The 21,305-nt window shown below is 37.8% G+C and overlaps 1 protein-coding gene across 2 annotated transcripts in view; it reads left to right on the forward strand.

Annotated features, from left to right (window-relative positions):
• Positions 1-585: 585 nt before the first annotated feature.
• Positions 586-21,305, forward strand: part of SLC9A9 (solute carrier family 9 member A9) — a 581,314-nt gene continuing 560,594 nt past the window's right edge. The window contains exon 1 of one of the 2 annotated variants that reach the window (XM_078432268.2): positions 586-672. Coding sequence is in view for 1 of the 2 variants with exons in the window: in XM_078432267.2 (XP_078288393.1) it covers positions 13,032-13,206 (175 nt within the window). In the remaining variant the exon portion in view is untranslated. Of the gene's footprint in view, positions 673-12,861; positions 13,207-21,305 lie in introns of those variants that run through there. The other variant, XM_078432267.2, reaches the window with a different exon arrangement.

Raw genomic sequence — 21,305 nt, forward strand, 5'->3', positions numbered from 1 at the left:
TATTATCATATGAATACTAAAATCAGAGTTCGGTGATGTTTCATAGGGAAAGCTTCTGAATTTGTGACTTTCTCTGATTAGATGACTCATCTGAAGGTCTGGCCTCCCCCATTGTGGTCTCTTCAGTTTTAAAAACTAAAACTTAGAAGAGTTAGGGTAGAAAATTTCTCTCCTTCACATGAGTCCATCTTGGCCCAGAAGGAAAGACACATTCACCAACTCTTCTGTCCTTCTGGAATAGTCCTGGCTAAGAGGCTTGTGCCCCTCCTCCCACCCTCCTCAAGCAGAGCAATACTTAAGCTATATTTAACCCTGGAGGATTATGCTTGTAACAGAGGAAGAGACCACTTTTCTCTCTTTCTGTGACCCCCTGAGCTCTCAGATGCAAACAGGCTCACCTTCACTTCTGTGGCAATGCAGTAGCCCACCGGGGTCATGTCCTTCTACAGGCAGCAGTACCTATTTGAGACCGAGCCCAATGTAGGCTTGTCCCTGAAGCTGGCTCGGTAAGTGGCTACACAGTCTTGTCTGCAGCCTGGACACAGCCCCATTGTGAATGTGCAGATTCTAATTCTAAGATCCAAGCTCCATTCTCCAATATGCTTCAGCAGAAGCACTGCTAAGGCATTAATACAGTTGGCTATATTCACTTCATCAGTCAGCACCCTGGAGGTGAGCAAGAGAAAATTTTAACCTAAAATACCTCAAAAATACGGGCTGGGAAACAAGTAGATACGCAAGATGGGCATTTGGTCACTATAAGGAAATCTAAGGAGACTGACAATCTTAGGGTGGGACTTGGTGGCTAGCTTAGGCTGGGACAGCTCATAGTGGCTTATAGCATGTCCACAGCTGGTACATCAGACACAAGGATGCTCAGAAGCAGAGTTCCAGTTATAGAGTTCCACCTCAAAGCAGGTGATCTTCACTATTCAAGGCCTTTTTAGACATTTGTGGAAAGAATGATTATCATTTTCATGGCATCTTTTTTTTCCCCCCACATAGTGCTTCTCAGCTAGGTCTGTAAGTTAAGTTTCCCATGGGGCACTGGGTACTACTGTGTTCATTTCATCCTCTAGTTTTTCAGCATCAGGCCTCAGTAGCAACTCTAGAGCACTTGTTCCAAATTCTGACTGCTTTACTTTGTTTTAAACTACATCAAGAGACAAATAATTTCTAGGGCTCATGAGGCTACTGCAGAGGGTTCTGGAAATACCCCGACCTGTGCCTCCAGTCATATATTGGCTCTGAATTGGATATGTTTAGAATTCTGCTCATGGGTGTACATTTCAGAAACTGCAACTAGTTTTAACCACATAAGGGTAGTGGAAGAAAGAAAGAGGAATGTTGGCCTTCTCCTATAGTGGCTATATCACATTTTTAAGTGGAAGTAGAGGGCAAAACAAAACCATCCTTATTATGAACCAAAGGCTAAAGAGGAACAATTTTAAGATTTTTACCCAGAACACTCTGACATTAGGAATTTGGTTTGTTTAGTGATATATCAAGGACAGAAAACTCTTTGGAAAGAGGTTTGATCTTGCAATCAGAGCATCAATGAGGAAAACTGAAAGTAAAATGAAGTCATATGTTTTGAAATAGAGGTGAAATAAGATTGAATTCTTGAAAAAAGATGGGACTAGCAAAAAGGGAAATATTTTAGTGTTACCCAATCAAGGACTTTGGAGAGCTCAAGAGAACAAACAAAAACAGTAAGATGGAGAAAGCTAACTGAGTTAACTCCCCCAGTGAAGGCCCAGGTAGAGAACACATGGAAGAACATTAAATACATGTTACTAAGGGAAAGAAAATAATATGAAAAGGCTACATTACTATTATTTGATCCCAACTATATGACATTCTGGTAAAAGCAAAACTATGGAGATGAGAAGATCAGTCATTGCCAGGGGCAGGTGGAGACAGTGGGGAGATGAATTGGCCAAGCACAGAAGTTTTTTTAGAGCAGTGAAAATATTCTGTATGATATTATAATGATGGGCATATGTCATTATACATTTTTCCAAACCCATAGAATGTACAACACCACAAGAGAACTTTATGAACTTTGGGCAATTATGATCTATCAATGTAAGTTTGTTCTTGGTAAAAAAAAAAAATGTGCCATTCTTATGAATGATTCTGGTAATGAGGAGGCTCTACATGTGTGGGCAAAGGATATGAGGGAAATCTCTGTATCTGTCTCTTAATTTTTTTGTAAACCTGAAAATACTCCCCTTATGTATCTGCATATACATATAAATTTTGTGGAAATGTTGCATGGTGTTTTCAGAAAAGAATGGAAAATATTTGATAAAAGGGCTGGAAGATTAGCAGAGAATACATTAAACATTGTTTGATAAGTTTTAAGGTGACACCATCGCTTTAGTTTGCAAAACTCATATGGCCATGGTTTGGGGGAAGATGTCCAGGAAATTCATAGTTAGGACTCTGAACAAGGGTTTAGGGACGATAAGTCACTGTAAAAGTAGCCCAATAATTCAAAAGAGATAATTTACAAGCCAGGGTTAGCTGCTGGGCAGATGGAAGATAACTTACGGGTAGAATTAGACAATTTAGGATGAAGAAGGTGACTGGATATTTTTAAACAGTGAACACATTTGATTGCTCTGGAACTCATTAATTTTGTATGGGGGACCCTAGAACAACTGTCTTGTCTTAAAGAAAGAAGACGTCAGGCATTCTAATCCAGCTATCAATGCTACCCAGGAGGAAAAAACATTCAAGGCCCTGCTGATCTTGTAGGATTCATGGAAGAACAGAAGGGAATGGAGTATTAGGGGATTATCAAACTGCTGTAAGAAAAGATGTATCTGAAGGAATAGTTGCATCACTGATTATGCGGGAAAAATGTGTTTAAGGATTGGAAAGTCCAAAAGCCAAGGAACGTCAAGGTTTTAGGGAAAATCACATGAAAAAAAAGCATAATGCAGCAATCAAGAGAGACATAAAAATTCATTTGAAAAAAAAGGTTATTATGGAGATTTTCAGCTCACATGAAAGTAGAGGAAATAAAACAATATTCATCATGCAGCCCCAACAAACCATAAAACTGTTGCCATTCATATCATAACAATTCCCTCACATGATTTTATAGTGGAGTATGTTAAAGGTCTAGATGTTTGTCATTTCATTAATAATTAAGAGGTTTTCAACATGCAGGACAAACACAGGGCGGCCAATAAATTTAAATTTATTGGATAACTGGACTAGAGGTGTCATCACTGCACATTTTATGGTTTTAAAAGAAGATAGTATTGAGGCACCTGGGTGGCCCTGTGGGTTAAGCATCCAACTCTTGATTTCAGCTCAGGTCATGATCTCATGGTTTGTCATTTGGAGCCCTGCATCGGCTCTGCACTGTCTGTGCAGATTCTGACACTTGGGAATTCTCTTTCTCCCTCTCTCTCTGCACCTCCCCCACTCTCACCCTCTCACTCTCTCAAAATAAATTTTTTTTTTAAAAAAGAAGATAGTATTTTGAATGTTTCTCTCTAATGGCGAGACAGTGCAGTATATCCAAGTGAATTTCCCCATTAGTGTAGGAAACACAATGTGCCAGTGAATGGGCACTTCCTCCCTTGTGGGTTTAAATTCCTCTGGCCCACATGCCCATATGGACGTTTGTGTTGGTCAGCCTGATAACAAAATATTTTACCTGTAACTTTGTGTTTTCTTCACATGCCTGCATTTCCCAGTGGTAAAAACTCTCAGCAATGTTCCATGAATGATGACAAAAATATAGACCTGGGTTGTACTAATTACAAAAATGGGGACAGATAATTTTGATTGGGATGATGCTCTAAGTGGCATGGGAATTACTTGCTTGTGTTTTCTTAACTTATTAGAGTAAGTCTGGTGCTGTGATTCTCAGGTGTCCTTTTCTTTAGCACACCAGAATGAATATTTATGGCTGGATTAATTCAACTTTGTAGTTGCTGAAGAAGCTATAGTCATCTCAGTGCTTCAGAGATGGTCTGAAGTACTACAGCTGCTGAAGGAAATCTGGCCCCATCAGAATGAGACCAATCCAACAAAATCAGAAAGTATACAGAAAAAAATGAATTTAGTTTACAAGGGGAAAGGGAATTTGATTTAGAATTTTAGCGCTTACTCTTTCAACTTAATAATCAAATAATCAGTGTCAAATCTGGGATGTTTATTGTTTTATTTTTTGAGCATTTTTTGAGTATTTTTATGCTAGCACATGGAGCTTGTTTACTTTTTAAAAAAACTGGTTGCACGATATGGATCAACACAATTTACACACAAAAAAGTTGAATAGGAATAATTCTTCGTCCTTTGGTGTGAGGTGGAGTTAAGGCAAATTTATAAATGTTTATCCTTTCTCGAAGGGAGCAACAGTTAGATCACTTAACACACTGGTCTCAGGAGGATTCAAAAGAAGCATCCTCTTGAATACAGGAGAATTGCTTAGACACATTGCTGGTTTCCTCTCTGGAGTGGGTCAGCCTGACAGCCTAACAGGCTTGACAGTTAAATGCAACAGGTTTAAAGCACAAATACCTGAGGAGACTTAATGGGCAATCCTTCTGCTACTATCCCCACATTTTGCAGTGGTCCATGCAGGAGGAAACTTCTACCAATACATCTAACCTTTTGGAGGTGCCATGAGGGAGCTTCTGCCTCTCTCTTGATCCCTTGGAACAGGAATGTTCAGTGGGTGATCCCACTCTCATATCAGTTGGGCTACACCTTACTGGAGGTGAGTTTCCAGTGCTTGGGAGCAGAGAAGGTTGAACATTTTATCTCCTTCTTTGATCATTGCAGTTGAAGTGAGCCCTGAAGGTTGAGGGGTGGGTACAGCACTAACATTTTTTTTTTTTTTCTTTCTCTTTCCTGCTGTCTCTGCAGGAGACCTCCCTTCTTAAAACAGGCTAAGTGCATGGATGTGGAGTCTGCCCTGCAGATCTGGTCTTACCTCAGGAGGTGTGTCTCTGAATGTGTCCTCCTTACTTTCCCATGTAGCTTTTGGGTGGGGTGGGAGGCCTCTGGTCTAAGCCAGATTGTCAAACATAGTTCACCAAAAGCCTTATACTTCGGGTATAACTGTGTTCTTGCTCAGTTTTTATTTTGTGTATATTCTTCTTTTGTTAAGATAGTGAAAGGGAGGAACTGAGGTTAAAGTGCTGAATCCTAATAGAACAATTCCATTTTTCACATGGATATAAATTAGTTGTAAGAGTAAGTTTTGGTGGAATTCAGCACTGTCTCAATTTTAAATTTCTGGCAATCAATTGATTCTGCTCTTTCTAAATTTAACATTTCTCAAGATTATAGTGCATTAACAGACAAGGTTCAAAGTATGTTCAAAGTAGAGATAGGAAGACATTTTTGTTTTTTAAAAAAAGATTCTTCACTTAACATTTACAAACTGTATATTGTTTATAGTCCCTCAGTTGTGGAGCCCAAATGTGCTGTAGAAAAACTATTTTTGTAGAGAGAATACAAAGAGTGAGTAAATATTCATAATTGTCTTGTCTTTTCAAGAATTTTGTTAAGGAATCTGAGAAACTTGAAGAGCCTTTCTGACAGCTGCTATAATACAATGTTCTCTGTTACAGCTTCAATTGAGATTTATATGTCCTGATAGTATTTTGAGGAATATTCTTTCCCCTACCTAGTGTCTTAGTCTGTCTGGGCTGTTATATCAAAATTACCATAATCTGAGTGGCTTATACAACATCTATTTCTCACAGTTCTGGAGGCTGGGGAGCCCAAAATCAAGATGCTAGCAGATTTGGAGTCTGTTGAGAATCCATTTCCTGGTTCATATATAGACAGTTATATTCTAGCTGTGTCCTCACATGATAGAAGGGCCAAGGGGATTCTCTGGGGTCCTTTTTATAAGGGCACTAGTCCCTAATTATATCCCAAAAGACCAACCTCCAAATATTATCATAGTAAGGATCAGGTTTCAACATATGAATGGGAGGGAGCATATACATTCAACTAGAGCTTAGAAATGAGAATGGATTACTTACTTATATCTTCTAACTGAATAATATAATTGTTATTTGCATATCCATACTTAGTCTAGGTAATGAAGAAACTTTCTTGGATCTAATATCTAATGTAATAAGAACACACAAAAGAAATGCCATTGAAAAGCTTTGTGAATTTGTCGTTTTCTTCCACAGTAATGTAGGACATTTTTATAGAACTAAAATCACACTTTCCTATGAAATCCCTTAAAACTTTCAATGCTGGATTAAAATGAATATTTAACCACCTATTGTTAATTTAAACTTTATTTGGAGTACAATCCTGGGGTTGTATGTAATTTTACATACAACCTGGGGTTGTATGTAGTTGTATGTAACAGCTAGAATATAACTGTCTATATATGAACCAGGAAATGGATTCTCAACAGACTCCAAATCTGCTAGTAGTCTTCAAAGAGTCCCAGGATAGTTTTAAACTTTTAATTTAAAGCATAAACTTTAGATATGACATAACCATCATAAAATAACATTTCAAAGCATATAGAATTTCCTCTCCACAGGTGATATGGGACTTTAACTCTGCTGGCCATAGGGCATGATTTCCCTTCTTATCCAAGAGACCCATGTTGTTTGTCATGGAATTTATTATGTAATTTAGTTGCCTCAAGCATAAATAAAATTAATCTTAGGTGCTGCTTAAGGAATGTTTTCAGCATACCTATAAATGAAAGTTTCAAAGTACACAGACCCTGTAAAGATATGGCTGAAATGGGGAATGGCTCCAATGAGGCTTATAATTTTATTTCTGAATAATGGTATTTCCTGGTCTTTATGCACACTTCCTCACTTGTGATTCCTGGGATTATCTAAATAAACTAGCTGCACCTAAGTCCTTGTCTTAGGCTCTGCTTTTGAGGGAACCCACATTGAGACAACAAAGCCTGCCTCAAAGGCTGGATTTTTAATAGATTTAAGAGACACTAGAGGTATTTCTGTCAAAACCTGCTTGCCATTTACATACTTCATTTCAGAAAAATATTTTTAAGATTATTCAGTGTCACCTTTTTGAAAATTCTGCTTTCCCTTCTCTTTTGTCCCTTTCTCTCACTGGAAAAAAATGTAGAAATTAGGGAGAGATGAAGGGCATGGGGCCTTTCTTTTTAGTTCATATAAACATTTTATAACTTAACAGAAGTGATAGGGCAAAATGTCTTTTAGCTAATGAGGTCAGACTTACTAGTTTTTAAGACGTAGAATAGAAGTTATATCCTAAGAAGAATGTTAATTTATCATGTGGACAGTTAATAGGAAATCAAAGAAATGCATTTTCTCAGGTCTTTGATTGCAGGAAATTTTCATTAAAATAAGCTGCAGCTTCCAGTGGCAATTTTCCATTTTGTCCTCCCTGTCCTTGGCTCCAGAGCTCATACTTCCCTTCATCTCTGAAACTTCCTTCCTAGGTTGGGGGAAGCCACTGTGGCCAGCTTGCATTTACCTTACCTTGTGAAAAGCTGACAGATTAAATACAATAAAAAGCCAATGAGTTTCTCATGCCTGACTCTTCAATATGTGCAAGACAGAAGAGGGGATCAATGGACCAAAGCTTTTATTTCTTTTTTCTTAACCTTTTCAAATTGAGATATAATTGATATGTAACATTTATTGTTTCTCTCTACAAAAGAAAAGTGGTGATGTGTTGCCAGGACAAAGCTGGAGACAAAAGGAGAGAAGAGGCTGAATTAAGAATCCAGGGCTATCCATCTGGGACCCTCCTCACTCTTGAGGCTTTAGCTGTGAAGCCACTGCCCTTAAATGGCATAGGGCCGATGTGGCTAGATTACAAGCACAATGCCAAATTTGCTTTTCTTCCACTCTGTACAGCTTTGGGAATTCTTCAATGAATAAATGCCTAAATAAAAAGTGGAATCTCGTATATGTTTTCTGGGGCAAGGCCAGTAAGTGGCATCCAGTGCAAGTGGAAGGGGATTCACTTTCTTTCTGGTTATCCCTGAATAGGGAAACTTCTTATGTACTCCTGGCCATCAAAGATCAACAATCCAGAGATAAATTGTCACCTGGGAAAAAACAGTGAGGTCTATGTCCCGGTTTTCCCACTTCAGAGCACTGAAGGAACACACCTTGTAGGGTAGAAGAAAGAAGAGATCCTCATTTATGCCAAACATGTTTCTGTACCTGAGTTGTTGAATAGAAATGTTGCAGGATTTTTTACCTCCGTACTGGGGATTTGTTGTCTTGCTGCTTCGAAGAATGAAGAACTGGACACAAAATGAGCAGCAGGCAAACGTTTATTAGAGTATAAGATTAGAAAATAAGAGTAGTATGAAAGCTTTCTTTACAGAGAGGAGGCATTTGAGGGTGAATACCCATGACTATAGGCAAGGGTCTTTGTTTCATAAGGTTCTGTTCAGTACCCTCTTCCCTTCCCCCTCATTCCTTCTCAGGTTCTACCCTTACTGACTGGATAACTCTAGATGCTGGGTTGTCCATTTCTGATTGGCTCCATTCCATTGTGTGAAGAGTCAGACATGGCCTTACTGTCCCTCAGATAACATAAGTTTTATGGTTTACTTAGTTTCCTTAGGTATTTTGATTGTCCAATTCCTGAGGGGAACCTGAGGGGGAGTAGGTGGTATCTGTTACATTCTTAAGAGGGACATTATGCCCGAGGGGGTTTGCTGTGGTCAGAGGCTCCAGCATTGTTCCAAAATGTGTTTTTCCCCCACTGAGGGTTTTTGGCCCTGGATTCCAGAGACCCAAGACTCTACAGAGGCAGACAAAGAAAAACCAGGTATTGGGTAGTAAGTTTTGGGGAAGTTAATATTGTTTAAGTGTTTATTGCAATTTAACTTCCTTGTGAAATTTTTGAACTCTTATTTTTCTGTAGAGTCTATTAATGGGAGGGGCACATATTCTTCAAATTCGGGACATTTTTGTGCTAATGTGACTTTTTTGGAGGGTAGGGAAGCTGAGATGTGTTAAAAGGTAAACTAAGGCACATTAAAATTTGTAAAAGTCTGGGGCGCCTGGGTGGCTTGGTCGGTTAAGCGTCCGACTTCAGCTCAGGTCATGATCTCACGGTCCGTGAGTTCGAGCCCCGCATCGGGCTCTGGGCTGACAGCTCAGAGCCTGGAGCCTGCTTCCGATTCTGTGTCTCCCTCTCTCTCTGACCCTCCCCCGCTCATGCTCTGTCTCTCTCTGTCTCAAAAATAAATAAACGTTAAAAAAAAAATTAAAAAAAAAAAAAATTTGTAAAAGTTTATTTGGGAGTATATATCCATTTAAACTGGGGCAGCATTAAACTGAAAGTGTTTAGGAGTACTCTACCAACAGGAGCTAAGAGAGAAGTATTTATAGAAAAGATGTGGAAGTGAGTCTCGGAAATTATTTGATTGGGTATCACTTAAGTGATTGCCTTATTTGGGAAAGTCTAGATGGCTGTTTGTAATTGATTGTTCTTAAGTTTCACTCTTAGATTTGAGTGCATTGACTGTGGCTTAGATTTGGTTTGTTTGCATAGGCTACCAAGGCATTAGAGCCACCCCAGCCTAATAGTCTCCTTATTTCATTACTTTAATGGATGGATTTATGATGAATTTGACAATAGAATGGGGGATGGGTCATGAATTTTTGGTTCAGGACATGGTATACTCCTTAAGTAAACTTAATTACAGTCCTGTCCTGGCCCATTTCAGAAATTTTGGGGGCAAAATATATAGCCCCACTTCACCGGTCTCAGAGAGGGATGAATATTGGGAGATAGGCCAAGTGAATGAAGCACTGGGTTGGCTTAAGTATTTTCTGTTAAACACAGTGGTTGAGGGAGAAGTTGGCAGGGTGGGACTCTAGTGATTGAGGAAAGGGAACTCTCAGCATCTCTCCTCAACCCTAGGAAAATCTCCCTTCTTGATCCTCTGAGCCCACAATCTCCACTGTCCTCTCCAAGAATAAGGAACTCTCAAGTGATTGGTTAGATTCTGAAACTCAGTATATGCATTCTAACTGGTCATGTTCACTAGTGGTGGTATTACCATGCAATGCAAGGTTACCGGGCCTGGGAGACTCCTCTCTTCAAGTCTTTCCTTCCATGGTGCTGGATAGGCAAGCTAAGGCAGGGCATACTCACTGAAATGGGCTGTGCCATCTTGTTTTTCTCTTTACTTCCTCTCACCTGCATGTTGCATCTTGCAGCAAGAATTTTTGACTCACTGGCCAGCAGGTTCTAAGAGTGGGATTAAGGAACAATCAAGAATGTTTCTTTGAGCCTTGTGCCTAAATTTTGGGTTCCATTCCAACTTCATCAGAGAACCTGGCACTAAGGATTATTGTCACCAGCTAATAAAACAGTGCCTTAATTTTTAATTGATATTCTTCTTTGTGTGAATTACCCCTCAGGAATGTCAGAAAGAATAGTTATTATTGACAGAAGAGGATTTTCACATTTTGGAAACCTTGTCTGTTAGGATGATCGGTTTGCCTGTGACTAAGGAGTTTCCTGGGATACGGGACTTTCAGTACTAAAACCAGGAAAGTCCCTGACAAACCAAGATGAGTTAATCACCGTAGAAATGTCATCCTAAGGCCATTAAACCCCAGACAGAAATTTAACTTCCACTAGTTATGCACCCTTGCATATGTTGTCAACTCTGAGCCTTAAATCCCTCAGCTGTAGAAAGAAGAGTTTTTATGAACATTAATTTAGACTAAATTAAATTTCCTAAAATATTTCCTGTCCATGGTAGGTGCCATATTAATATGTTTTTCTATTTCATTTTTTTGTACTTTTATTGGTGCAACAGAAAATAAAATGATATTGAACAGCAGAACAGTGAATATATTCCATTCCTAGAGTGAACCAGGGGCCACACTTCCAAATGACTGCAGGGGCCACACAGGGAACATGAATGAGTGAAATGGGATGAATGGGATTTGTGGCAAACAGGCACTAACAGATTGTGGCCACATGGGAAGGAGAGCCCAGTGGGCCAGATCTTACCAGTTTTGTTTGTTTTTGTTTTTTTTCTAGAGAAGCCATATATATAGTTTTCAATGTGAAATATACTTATTTGAGTATGTTGACATCAAATTTAGGACTTTTAAAAACAATGTATTAGCCAATCAAAACATTTCAGGGACTTTAATCCTCTCATTGAGCTGTGTTATTGGGTAAGAGAATGCAATTGGATGTCATAATAAGACAACCAAAGAAAGTTTATTCTATCCAGATGGAGTAATTACCATTATTAAAAGGAAACCAAAGTAATTAAATGATGATCAAAACAGAAAAAAAGAAAAGGGATTTGCTAGACTTTGAATTCGGGTTATCTTGTAAATCTAACAACTCAAGACTAAACCTGTGGGATTGCAAAATTGTAAAGGTAGAACCTGCTAGCTAAGGCTTCATGAAATTCTCACAAGCGTTAGCTGACAGATTTCAAAACAGTGTGAATATTAGTCATCACATATATGCCTGCCAAAAAGGGTAGTGTGTTAAAAGAACATCTGCAGCCCACATAAATACCCCCCACTGAGTTAAACTCAGAGAGGAAATCAGCTTCAAAAGTTGCAGAAGGCAAAGAAGCTGAAACAGCAGTTTTACAGTAAGTGGTTGAGAGACTTTCCTGTGGGTGAAACTGTTATTGAGGAGCTAGTTTCCAATATATTATATGTTTGACCTCTAGCTTTTGGTGACAAGAGCTTTGGAGGATATATTTGGACTTTCTCTACTCAAGAAATCATTTACACTCTACACACTGAATGCCAATTCTGTTGAATGTGGGCATACTAAATGATTTATACTCCTGAGTTACAATAGTACCATGAAATGAGAAAAAACTCACTTAACCCATGAAATGAGAAAAAAAGTCACTGAACCCTTGGATGTATCTAATTGCACTATAGAACCAATAAGGCCAACAAATCATAGCAGTTGCTGAAAAATCAGCAGAGCCCCTGGTAGTAATATTGTCTTGAACTTTTCCAAAAAGCATAAAAATATGAATTCAAACAGAAACGGCCTGCCAAATGGAAGGTGAGCTGAAGAATCATCACTGTTATGGTCTAAGTCTTGTGATTTTTGGAGCCTTTGTTGCTGGTGGCAGACTATTCCTCAGTGACCTCACCACATTGTTTTGCCACAGGACAGAGGAAGTTTGTGATCTATGGCAGATTTCTGTGGGTCCTGGATGTCTGGACCAGAAGCTCTATAAAGAGAAGTCCATGTATGTAGTATTGCTGAGGATGGCTATATGGTTTCTTCCTTCAAAGATATGTGTTTAGTGTCTTTTCTTTTTTGACTTAACATATCCAAACAGCACAGCTGTAGAGATGGGGACAGGATTTTCTCTGTGTCTTTTGCTTTCATTTATTCTTGGTAAAAGGGAGCAGTTTAAATGCTGCACTTGTGACTACCAGTTATATAAAGCCATAGAGAAGGAGGGGGAGTCATATACTAAATTCTTTTTTCATTCTCACCTTAAAACAAAATTCCTGTGAAATCATCTTAGGTCAAATCAGAGCCATCAATTAAACCCTGTCACATTGGTAGACTTTGGTTGGAGAGGTGAAATCTGGCGTGTGATTGAGGTTATGATTCGGAATTAGCTTTTTGAACTTAGAAAATGTTGCTGATGAAAGGTGATCTGTTTTATTCTTAATCTACAGTTCACCAGTTATGCAGTTTAAGGAGCTTGTTTGAAACAATAAGAATCATGACTCAAGATCTCAGAATGATGGCTTGCAGGTTTGTCCAACATGAGAGATAATTTCGTGGAATGGATTGTTTCAAGACCGTAAGAGTCCATGATGAAACTACACTCTGGAGTTTGAAAAGAGACAGGGCTGCTTTAAGAGAAACAGGAAGTTGTAACGAGAAGCCATCTGAATACTAAGGCAGAACGCTCATGAAGTAGCAACTTAAGTGGCAGTGTTTATTCTGAAATCTTCAGGCAGCTAGACTGTTTCAGGCAAATCTGGATAAAATAGTCCTTATCCAGGTTTTTGTCTAAGGAATTACGAGAAGACCAGAGAATGGAGAGACAGCAAAGGTTCATGTCAGAGAAGGATGAGTATCAGTTTCAACATCAGGGAGCAGTGGAGCTGCTTGTCTTTAATTTTTTGCTCATCCTTACCATTTTGACAATCTGGTTATTTAAAAATCATCGATTTCGCTTCTTGCATGAAACCGGAGGAGCAATGGTGTATGGTGAGTGCAGAAATTGTAGGATTGATGTGAAACTTGTTGCTTGGGCGTAATTAGAGACTTGTGCTCAGATGGCAAAGTATTGAAACTGGAGAAAATGTGCTGATTGAAATGTCATTAGCTTGATGAAAGGTGCTGCAGCATAATGAATGCTCATCTCTTTCCAGATGAGCTGCTGAAATTTGCCCTGTCACAAGAGTAAATGTCATAGTCGTGTTCTCAGGCGGCACATAATGCGAGTCTGTTGACAGATGCGGGTCCATTGTCATGTGGGGAGTCCAACCGAGCAAACTGTTTGTTTTTGTAATGATAGATATTGGGAAGTCAGGACTCTGCAGTCACAAAGAGCAGCAATCTTTCACAGGAGGGACTGATGAGTTTTATAACGTTCTGGAAATAGCATTATTTAAAACTGTATGGAATGAATCGTCTTATGTCAACTAGTTTCAAGAAGGAAACTGGCAGAAACATACCCCACCCCTGCTATTGGAAAAACTGTATCCAAACCCATTTTAATTATATGGGCAATGTTTTATTTTCTTATACAAAAGTTTCCTTATGCAATACTTTTCATTTCTTAGCCTGATTTTACACTTTCTAATTTATAATTACTGTCATTTTTAATATTATATGCTATGTGCCTTTGGCGGGGAGTAGGGGGAAAGATCTGGAAAAGCATTTAATATTTTAAACTCCTGAAGTATTGCTCTTTCTGTACAATTTACCGTGTCATTCCTTTCAGAAAGTTTAGTAAAATGTGCAGAGATTATCCATGCTGTACTCTCATCTTTGAAAGTACAATGCAAGACACCAGTAGTTCTAAAACTTGCTATACTATTCTTATCTCAGCTTGGTAATGGATAGGAACTTTGAACACAATGAAAACAAGTGAAGCATTGCTATAATTCATAGCAAAAAATGTACTTTTATATTTTTCTTCCCTTATTTTGGAAGTCTTAAAGCCTTTTATATCCCTGAGGTTCAGGGCACAGGATCAATTTTATATGCTAACCATGTGATGTTGTGATGATAATAATGTACAGTCATGATTTGAGACTGTAAGAAATTCTATGCCTAAACTAGATTCCATGGTGAGATACTTGAGCTAGGAACTAAAAGTTATGCTAAGCAGTATATTTTCTTTCAGGAGACTGATGTGCTGATCCCTTCCGAGCACAGAGTTAAATTCTTTTGTACTGAGGGTCTTAAAGCAAAAAACAAAACTTTCATTTGAGGGGAAAACACAATCAGGTTGAAGAAAATGTCAAACAGAAAGGAAGTGGTTCTGTCAGGTGTAAAGCCCGAGGTACCAGTCATTTGCTTTTCTCCATCAACAGTGAACCATGATCTTTCTCTTGACTTGGCTAATAAATAACCAAAGAGGATATGGGATGTAATCTGAGAAGCCAGAAACAATGTAATTCTTGGCATTAAATTAAAGGGCTATGTATGGTTTTGCATAACAACACAGATTTTTAAATTATAAACCTTTATTAGAAGATTTCTTCATGGCACTGAATACGGTTAAACTATGACTCATTTTACCAATTTCAGCTAATCCATGATGGATACATTCTTTTGTAAACATTTGATTAAATTTTGATGATTTATTAAAATTCAACCATAGTTTGTACTCATAATATATAAGTGCAACTTTTACTTTTGAGCCTGAAAAAGTCCCAGATTACCTTTACTTCTTAAAAACTTCATGAAATACTTTCAAGTTGAGGTTGAAATCATAAAATATTAGTGTATTGCAGAATGGTTCAGATAGCGTTTCTTTAAATTGCTATTCTTAAGGCTTGTGGTTTATAAGAGTGGGATTAAGTTGTCTGATTTCCTTTCCTCTGAATTTTTTATATGTAAGTTATTGAAAGCGAATTCTGAAACAATGCAAAGTAAAATGATTATAAAAATTATGAAAACATGCATATGTATGCATAACTATTCCTTTACTAAAATTTTGAGTATCCTTGAGTTATCTTAAACTATATAAATGAATGAAAATACTTTCATTTTAGTGTTATTTTTTTGTTGTTGGTAAAGAATTATAATTGTTGAAATTTAAGGGGATCATAGAGGTTATCTTCTCCAGCCCCCTCATTATACAGAGGAAGAAACTAAATCTCAGAGCAGTGAACTAACTTCCCCAAAACTGAACAGTCATTCATAGCAAGGTCCATGTGCTTTTATACATACACATGTCTATAAAGTTGGCTCCTGTTCATCATGATATCTAAACTGTTTATTGGGGACTTTCTATCAGTGATAAAATAGTCTGAAACTACAACAGAGGAACAAGATTGGACATTCTAATAAACACGTTTAAATGAGAAGGGGAAAGGAAATGCCAAGTGAATGAAGTACCCAATGCCTATAAATGAATTTGAAATTCACAAGTTGGGAAGGAGTCTTAGAGATCATAATTCCAACATCTTAATTCACAGGCAAGGAAAGGAAAACTTAGCTAGGTGAAGGTCATGTAATTAGCTGCTGAGTTGGGATTCAACCTCCATCTCTACTAAGACATTCTGTCTTTCTGCTGGTTATTCTGCTGAAATGTGTCAAATATCCTTTAGAATAAAGATTAGATGTTAATGCATTTTATCAGTAGATCAGGAATCCAACTTAAAAATTCTAAGGAGCAGGGGCTTAGGAAATGAGCAGTTCAAGAAAAATGAGGGGAAAAGTTATCAAATAGAACATTTAATTGCTCTCTTATAGTTATTGATAGAAACAATTTCCAAGTTGTTAACCTTAAAATATCCTATGAGGGGTTGTGGAGGCCAAGAAAAATCATGTGTAGTGTTCAGTTTGATTCTGTGTTCATTGGAGATCAGTCTGATACTCCCAACTACAAATAATCTATTATATGAAAAATATCTTCTTTTTTTGACATTAAGGGTCCTAGGATGCTTTTAAAAATCAGTAACAGCGTTATAACCATATTTTTGCTTTATGAGGAACAGTAATGGGTAATTGTGTTTCATGACATTCTGCGCTCTCATTATTTCAAAATTTAAGGATTGAAATCTATAACTGGTTTATATCTTAAGCCATGATGATAGTCATTTAAATTGGACTAATAGCTTAAATGACTATTAATGGCCAAAATATTGACTGACAGCAGCTGGTGCACTTAGTGCTGCTCACTTAGGGCCCTGCATCCCATGCTTATAGTTCGTAAAAGAAAAATCTCTCCTTATTCCCCGATAGCATTAAGAATTTCATTACACATCACTGGAGGCTCTCATACTTTATAGGACATTCATAATGCCATACCTTTGAGGGTTGGGATCTAAGCTTAGGGACAGAACAATTCAAACCTCTTAGAAGTCTATCTTTGATTTATGGCCTTCCAATATAAGGGACAGTCTCTGAACTCATGTGGAAATTTGCTCACTATTTAGCAGACAGAAGAGAAATTCCAAGAAATTCCAAGCCACAAAGTTTAGATTTTTATTTCATCAAACTATGCCATATTAAACTATGTAAACTATGTCTTATCATCTAACAGTATACTTAGCAATACAATAAGGTTAAATAATTTACTCAATAGCTTTTTTGTTTGTTTTTTTGAAATTTAAAGATAATACAGTTACATGTGAATCACTAAGGTTTTAAAAGCTATCTTTCTTAAAAAATCATAGGGCACTGGTTGGAAGTTCCTCAGGATAAAATTGTGCTTCTGAACATGATGGGGCTCCACCCTACTGATCCATTTTGCTCTGCTCCTGTCCAGCACTGACTCCTTGACTGCCAGGCCCATAGGAGTTGTTTACTGCCACTTTGCCCACTTTGCCCTCCTCCCCCTGCCTGGAAGGCTCTTCTGAGGTTTTGTACTTATTCAAATGTGGTATGCTTTAATGGAGAAAGCATTTGATTCTCTCTTGGGGATTTGGGTTTTTCAATCTTGATGACTTTTTTTTTTTTCCCCAGTAGCTAGATGCATTACTTTGGCCAAGTGACTTAATCTCTGGCCTTGTTTTTCATATCTGTAAAAAGAGGAAAAAATGAAAGCTCCCTTCCAGCTTCGAAAGTCCTTCAAAATTTAGGCAAAGACTAGCTTCAGCCGTCAGGCATCTCTCAGTCACTCCAACCAAACCAGTAGCTTTCTTTCCAGAACCCTACCAGCCTATAATGATATTCAGGCCTTTCTTCCAGACAGGATTTTAGTTAGTGTTATTTTACCACTCTTAGTTCTTTTAGTCCTGCTCTGATTTTGTAAGGAGTGCTCATTAAATGCTATTGAATTCCCGTCAGAAAGGTAAGGAGAGCAAGTTATACCATCAGAACAGGGAGAGCAGGTTGAGATTCAGGGGCTTATGGATGCATGTCATGTGAAAATCAGAGTGGTTCTGGTTTAATTTGAAGGGATCTGTAGGAAAGGTAATTAGGGTTAAGAGCCCAGTGAACTAAACTTGTTTTCCCTTTAGTGTAAAAAGGCTGACTTTAAGAAGCTTCAGAGATCAGGGCAAGATTTTCTGTGCGGTAAAGTGTTAGCCAAATAAACGTTGAAAAAATGAAAAAATTCAAGGCATATTGCTCTCTGTAGGTTTTCAAAAGTTGATTTTAAGAAAATAACCTCCTATACATTCTGTTGTGCTTCTGGATCTCTAAGGAGCTACAGAGGAAGCCCTGAGTGCAAACTATTATGATTCCTCAAAAGATTCCCCTCTCAGGGTATTAAAAGGTAATGAGTGTACACATCAAGAAAATGAATCTATGATTCAAATTGTTTACAGAGATATTATTATAGTCTAAATTGAATTAAAATTATATGGTTAAAGAAGTGGAAATATCAAGAACCAACATTTGTTAAACATCTATTACATCAAAATATAATAGTGAAAATAACTAACACAAATAGCATTTACTATGTGAACTATTTTGTGATAAGGGCTTTACATGTGTTTACTCATTTAATCCTCACAACAGCCTTTTTTTAGATGCAGAAACTGAGACAACAAAAATCAATAACTTGTCAAAGATCACATACCTATGATATGCCATAGCCAGGACTCAAACCTTGGTAGTTTGGCTCCATGCGACCACTGGGTATCACAAACCTGGGTGTGTTTGTATGTGCATGTGTGTGTGTTGGGGAGGAGGTATAACATTTTCATGTTACAAATGAGGAAACTGAGGTTCCTGGATGGCTCAAGCAATTAAGCCTCTGACTCTTGATTTTGGCTCAGGTCATGATTTCAGGATCATGGGATTGAGCCCCATGTCGGGTCCCATGCTCAGCTTGAGATTCTCTCTCTCTCATGCTCAGCTTGAGATTCTCTCTCTCTCTCACACTGTTCCTTTCCCTGCTCATGCTCTCTCTTGAAAAAAGAAAGAAAGAAAGAAAGAAAGAAAGAAAGAAAGAAAGAAAGAAAAGAAAGAAAGAAAAGAAGGAAAGGAGAGAAGAGAAAAGGAAAGAAAAGCAAAGCAAAGAGAAAAGAACATATAAGGAAACTGGCACATAGAGACATGAAGTGACTTGGTGGGAACCAACAGCAAGCTGAGCTTCTTTAAGCCCAGGACCATAAAACCCATACTCTTTCACACATTTAGCTCTAGAAGGCTTCCTTTATTTATTTATTTATTTATTTATTTATTTATTTATTTATTTATTTTTTATTTATTTGAATTTCATTTTAATTGTTTTTAATTTACATACAAATTAGTATATAGTGCAACAATGATTTCAGGAGTAGATTCTTTAGTGCCTCTTATCCATTGAGCCCATCCCCCCTTCCATAACCCCTCCAGTAACCCTCCGTTTGTTCTCCGTATTTATGAGTCTCTTATGTTTTGTCCCCCTCCGTTTTTATATTATTTTTGTTTCCCTTCCCTTATGTTCATCTGTTTTGTCTCTTAATGTCCTCATATGAGTGAAGTCATATGATATTTGTGTTTCTCTGACTAATTTCACTTAGCATAATACCCTCCAGTTCCATCCATGTAGTTCCAAATGGCAAGATTTCATTCTTTTTGACTGCCGAGTAATACTCCATTGTACATATATACCACATCTTCTTTATCCATTCATCCATTGATGGACATTTGGGCTCTTTCCATACTTTGGCTATTGTTGATAGTGCTGCTATAAACATTGGAGGATTCATATGTCCCTTCAAAACAGCATACCTGTATCCCTTGGATAAATGCTTAGTAGTGCAATTGCTGGATCGTAGGGTACTTTATTTTTAGTTTTTTGAGGAACCTCCATACTTTTTTCCAGAGTGGCTGCACCAGCTTACATTCCCACCAACAATGCAAAAGAGATCCTCTTTCTCCACATCCTCACCAACATTTGTTGTTGCCTGAATTGTTAATGTTAGTCATTCAGACAGGTGTAAGATGGTATCTCATTGTGGTTTTGATTTGTATTTCCTGGATGATGAGTGATGTTGAGCATTTTTTCATGTGTCCGTTGGCCATCTGGATGTCTTCTTTGGAGAAGTGTCTATTCATGTCTATTGCCTGTTTCTTCACTGGATTGCTTTCTGGGTGTAAAGTTTGATAAGTTCTTTATAGATTTTTTATACTAACCCTTTATCTGATACATCATTTGCAAATATCTTCTCCCATTCCATTGGTTGCCTTTTGGTTTTGCTGATTATTTCCTTTGATGTGCAGAAGCTTTTTATTTTGATGAGGTCCCAGTAGTTCATTTTTGCTTTTGTTTCCCTTGCCTCCGGAGATGTGTTGAGTAAGAAGTTGCTGTGGCCAAGATCAAAGAGGTTTTTGCCTGCTTTCTCCTAGAGGATTTTGATGGCTTCCTGTCTTACATTTAGGTCTGTTATCCATTTTGATTTTATTTTTGTGTCTGGTGTAAGAAAGTAGTCCAGGTTCATTCTTCTGTATGTTGCTGTCCAGTTTTCCCAGCACCACCTGCTGAAGAGACTGTGTTTATTCCATTGGATATTCTTTCCCGCTTTGTCAAAGGTTAGTTGGCCATAGGTTTGTGGGTCCATTTCTGGGTTCTCTATTCTGTTCCATTAAGCTAAGTGTCTGTTCTTGTGCCAGTACCATACTGTCTTGATGATTACAACTTTGTAGTACAGCTTGAAGTCCGGAATTGTGATGCCTCCCATTTTGGTTTTCTTTTTCCAGATTGCTTTGGCTATTCGGGGTCTTTTCTGGTTCCATACAAATTTTCGGATTATTTGTTCTATCTCTGTGAAGAATGCTGGTGTTATTTTGATAGGGATTGCATTGAATATGTAGATTGCTTTGGGTAATATCGACATTTTAACAATATGTGTTCTTCCTATCCAGGAGTATGGAATCTTTATCCATTTTTTGTGTGTGTGTCTTCTTCAGTTTCTTTCATAAGCTTTCTATAGTTTTCAGCATATATATTTTTCACCTCTTTGGTTAGATTTATTCCTAGGTATTTTATGGGTTTTGGTGCAACTGTAAACGGGATCAATTCCTTGAATTCTCTTTCTGTGGGTTCATTGTTGGTGTATAGGAATGCAACCTATTTCTGTGCATTGATTTTATATCCTGAAACTTTGCTGAATTCATGAATCAATTCTAGCAGTTTTTTGGTGGAATCTTTTGGGTTTTCCATATGGAATATTATGTCATCTGCAAAGAGTGAAAGTTTGACCTCCTCCTGGCTAATGTGGATGCCTTTTATTTCTTTGTGTTGCCTGATTGCAGAGGCTAAGACTTCCAATATTATGTTGAATAACAGTGGCGAGAGTGGACATCCCTGTCTCGTTCCTGACCTTAGGGGGAAAGCTCTTAGCTTTTCCCCATTGAGGATGATATTAGCGTTGGGTCATTCATATATGGCTTTTATGATCTCGAAGTATGCTCCCTCTATCCCTACTTTCTTGAGGGTTTTTATCAAGAAAGGATACTGTATTTTGTCTAATGCTTCCTCTGCATCTCTTGAAAGGATCATATGGTTCTTGTCCTTTCTTTTATTGATGTGATGGATCACGTTAATTGTTTTGTGGATATTGAACCAGCCTTGCATCCCAGGTATAAATCCCACTTGGTTGTGGTGAATAATTTTTATAATGTATTGTTAGAGCCAGTTGGCTAATATCTTGTTGAGTATTTTTGCATCCATGTTCATCAAGGAAATTGGTCTA

Source organism: Panthera onca, chromosome C2, assembly GCF_046562875.1.
Source record: "Panthera onca isolate mPanOnc1 chromosome C2, mPanOnc1 haplotype 2, whole genome shotgun sequence".
Classification (NCBI taxonomy): Eukaryota; Metazoa; Chordata; class Mammalia; order Carnivora; family Felidae; genus Panthera; species Panthera onca.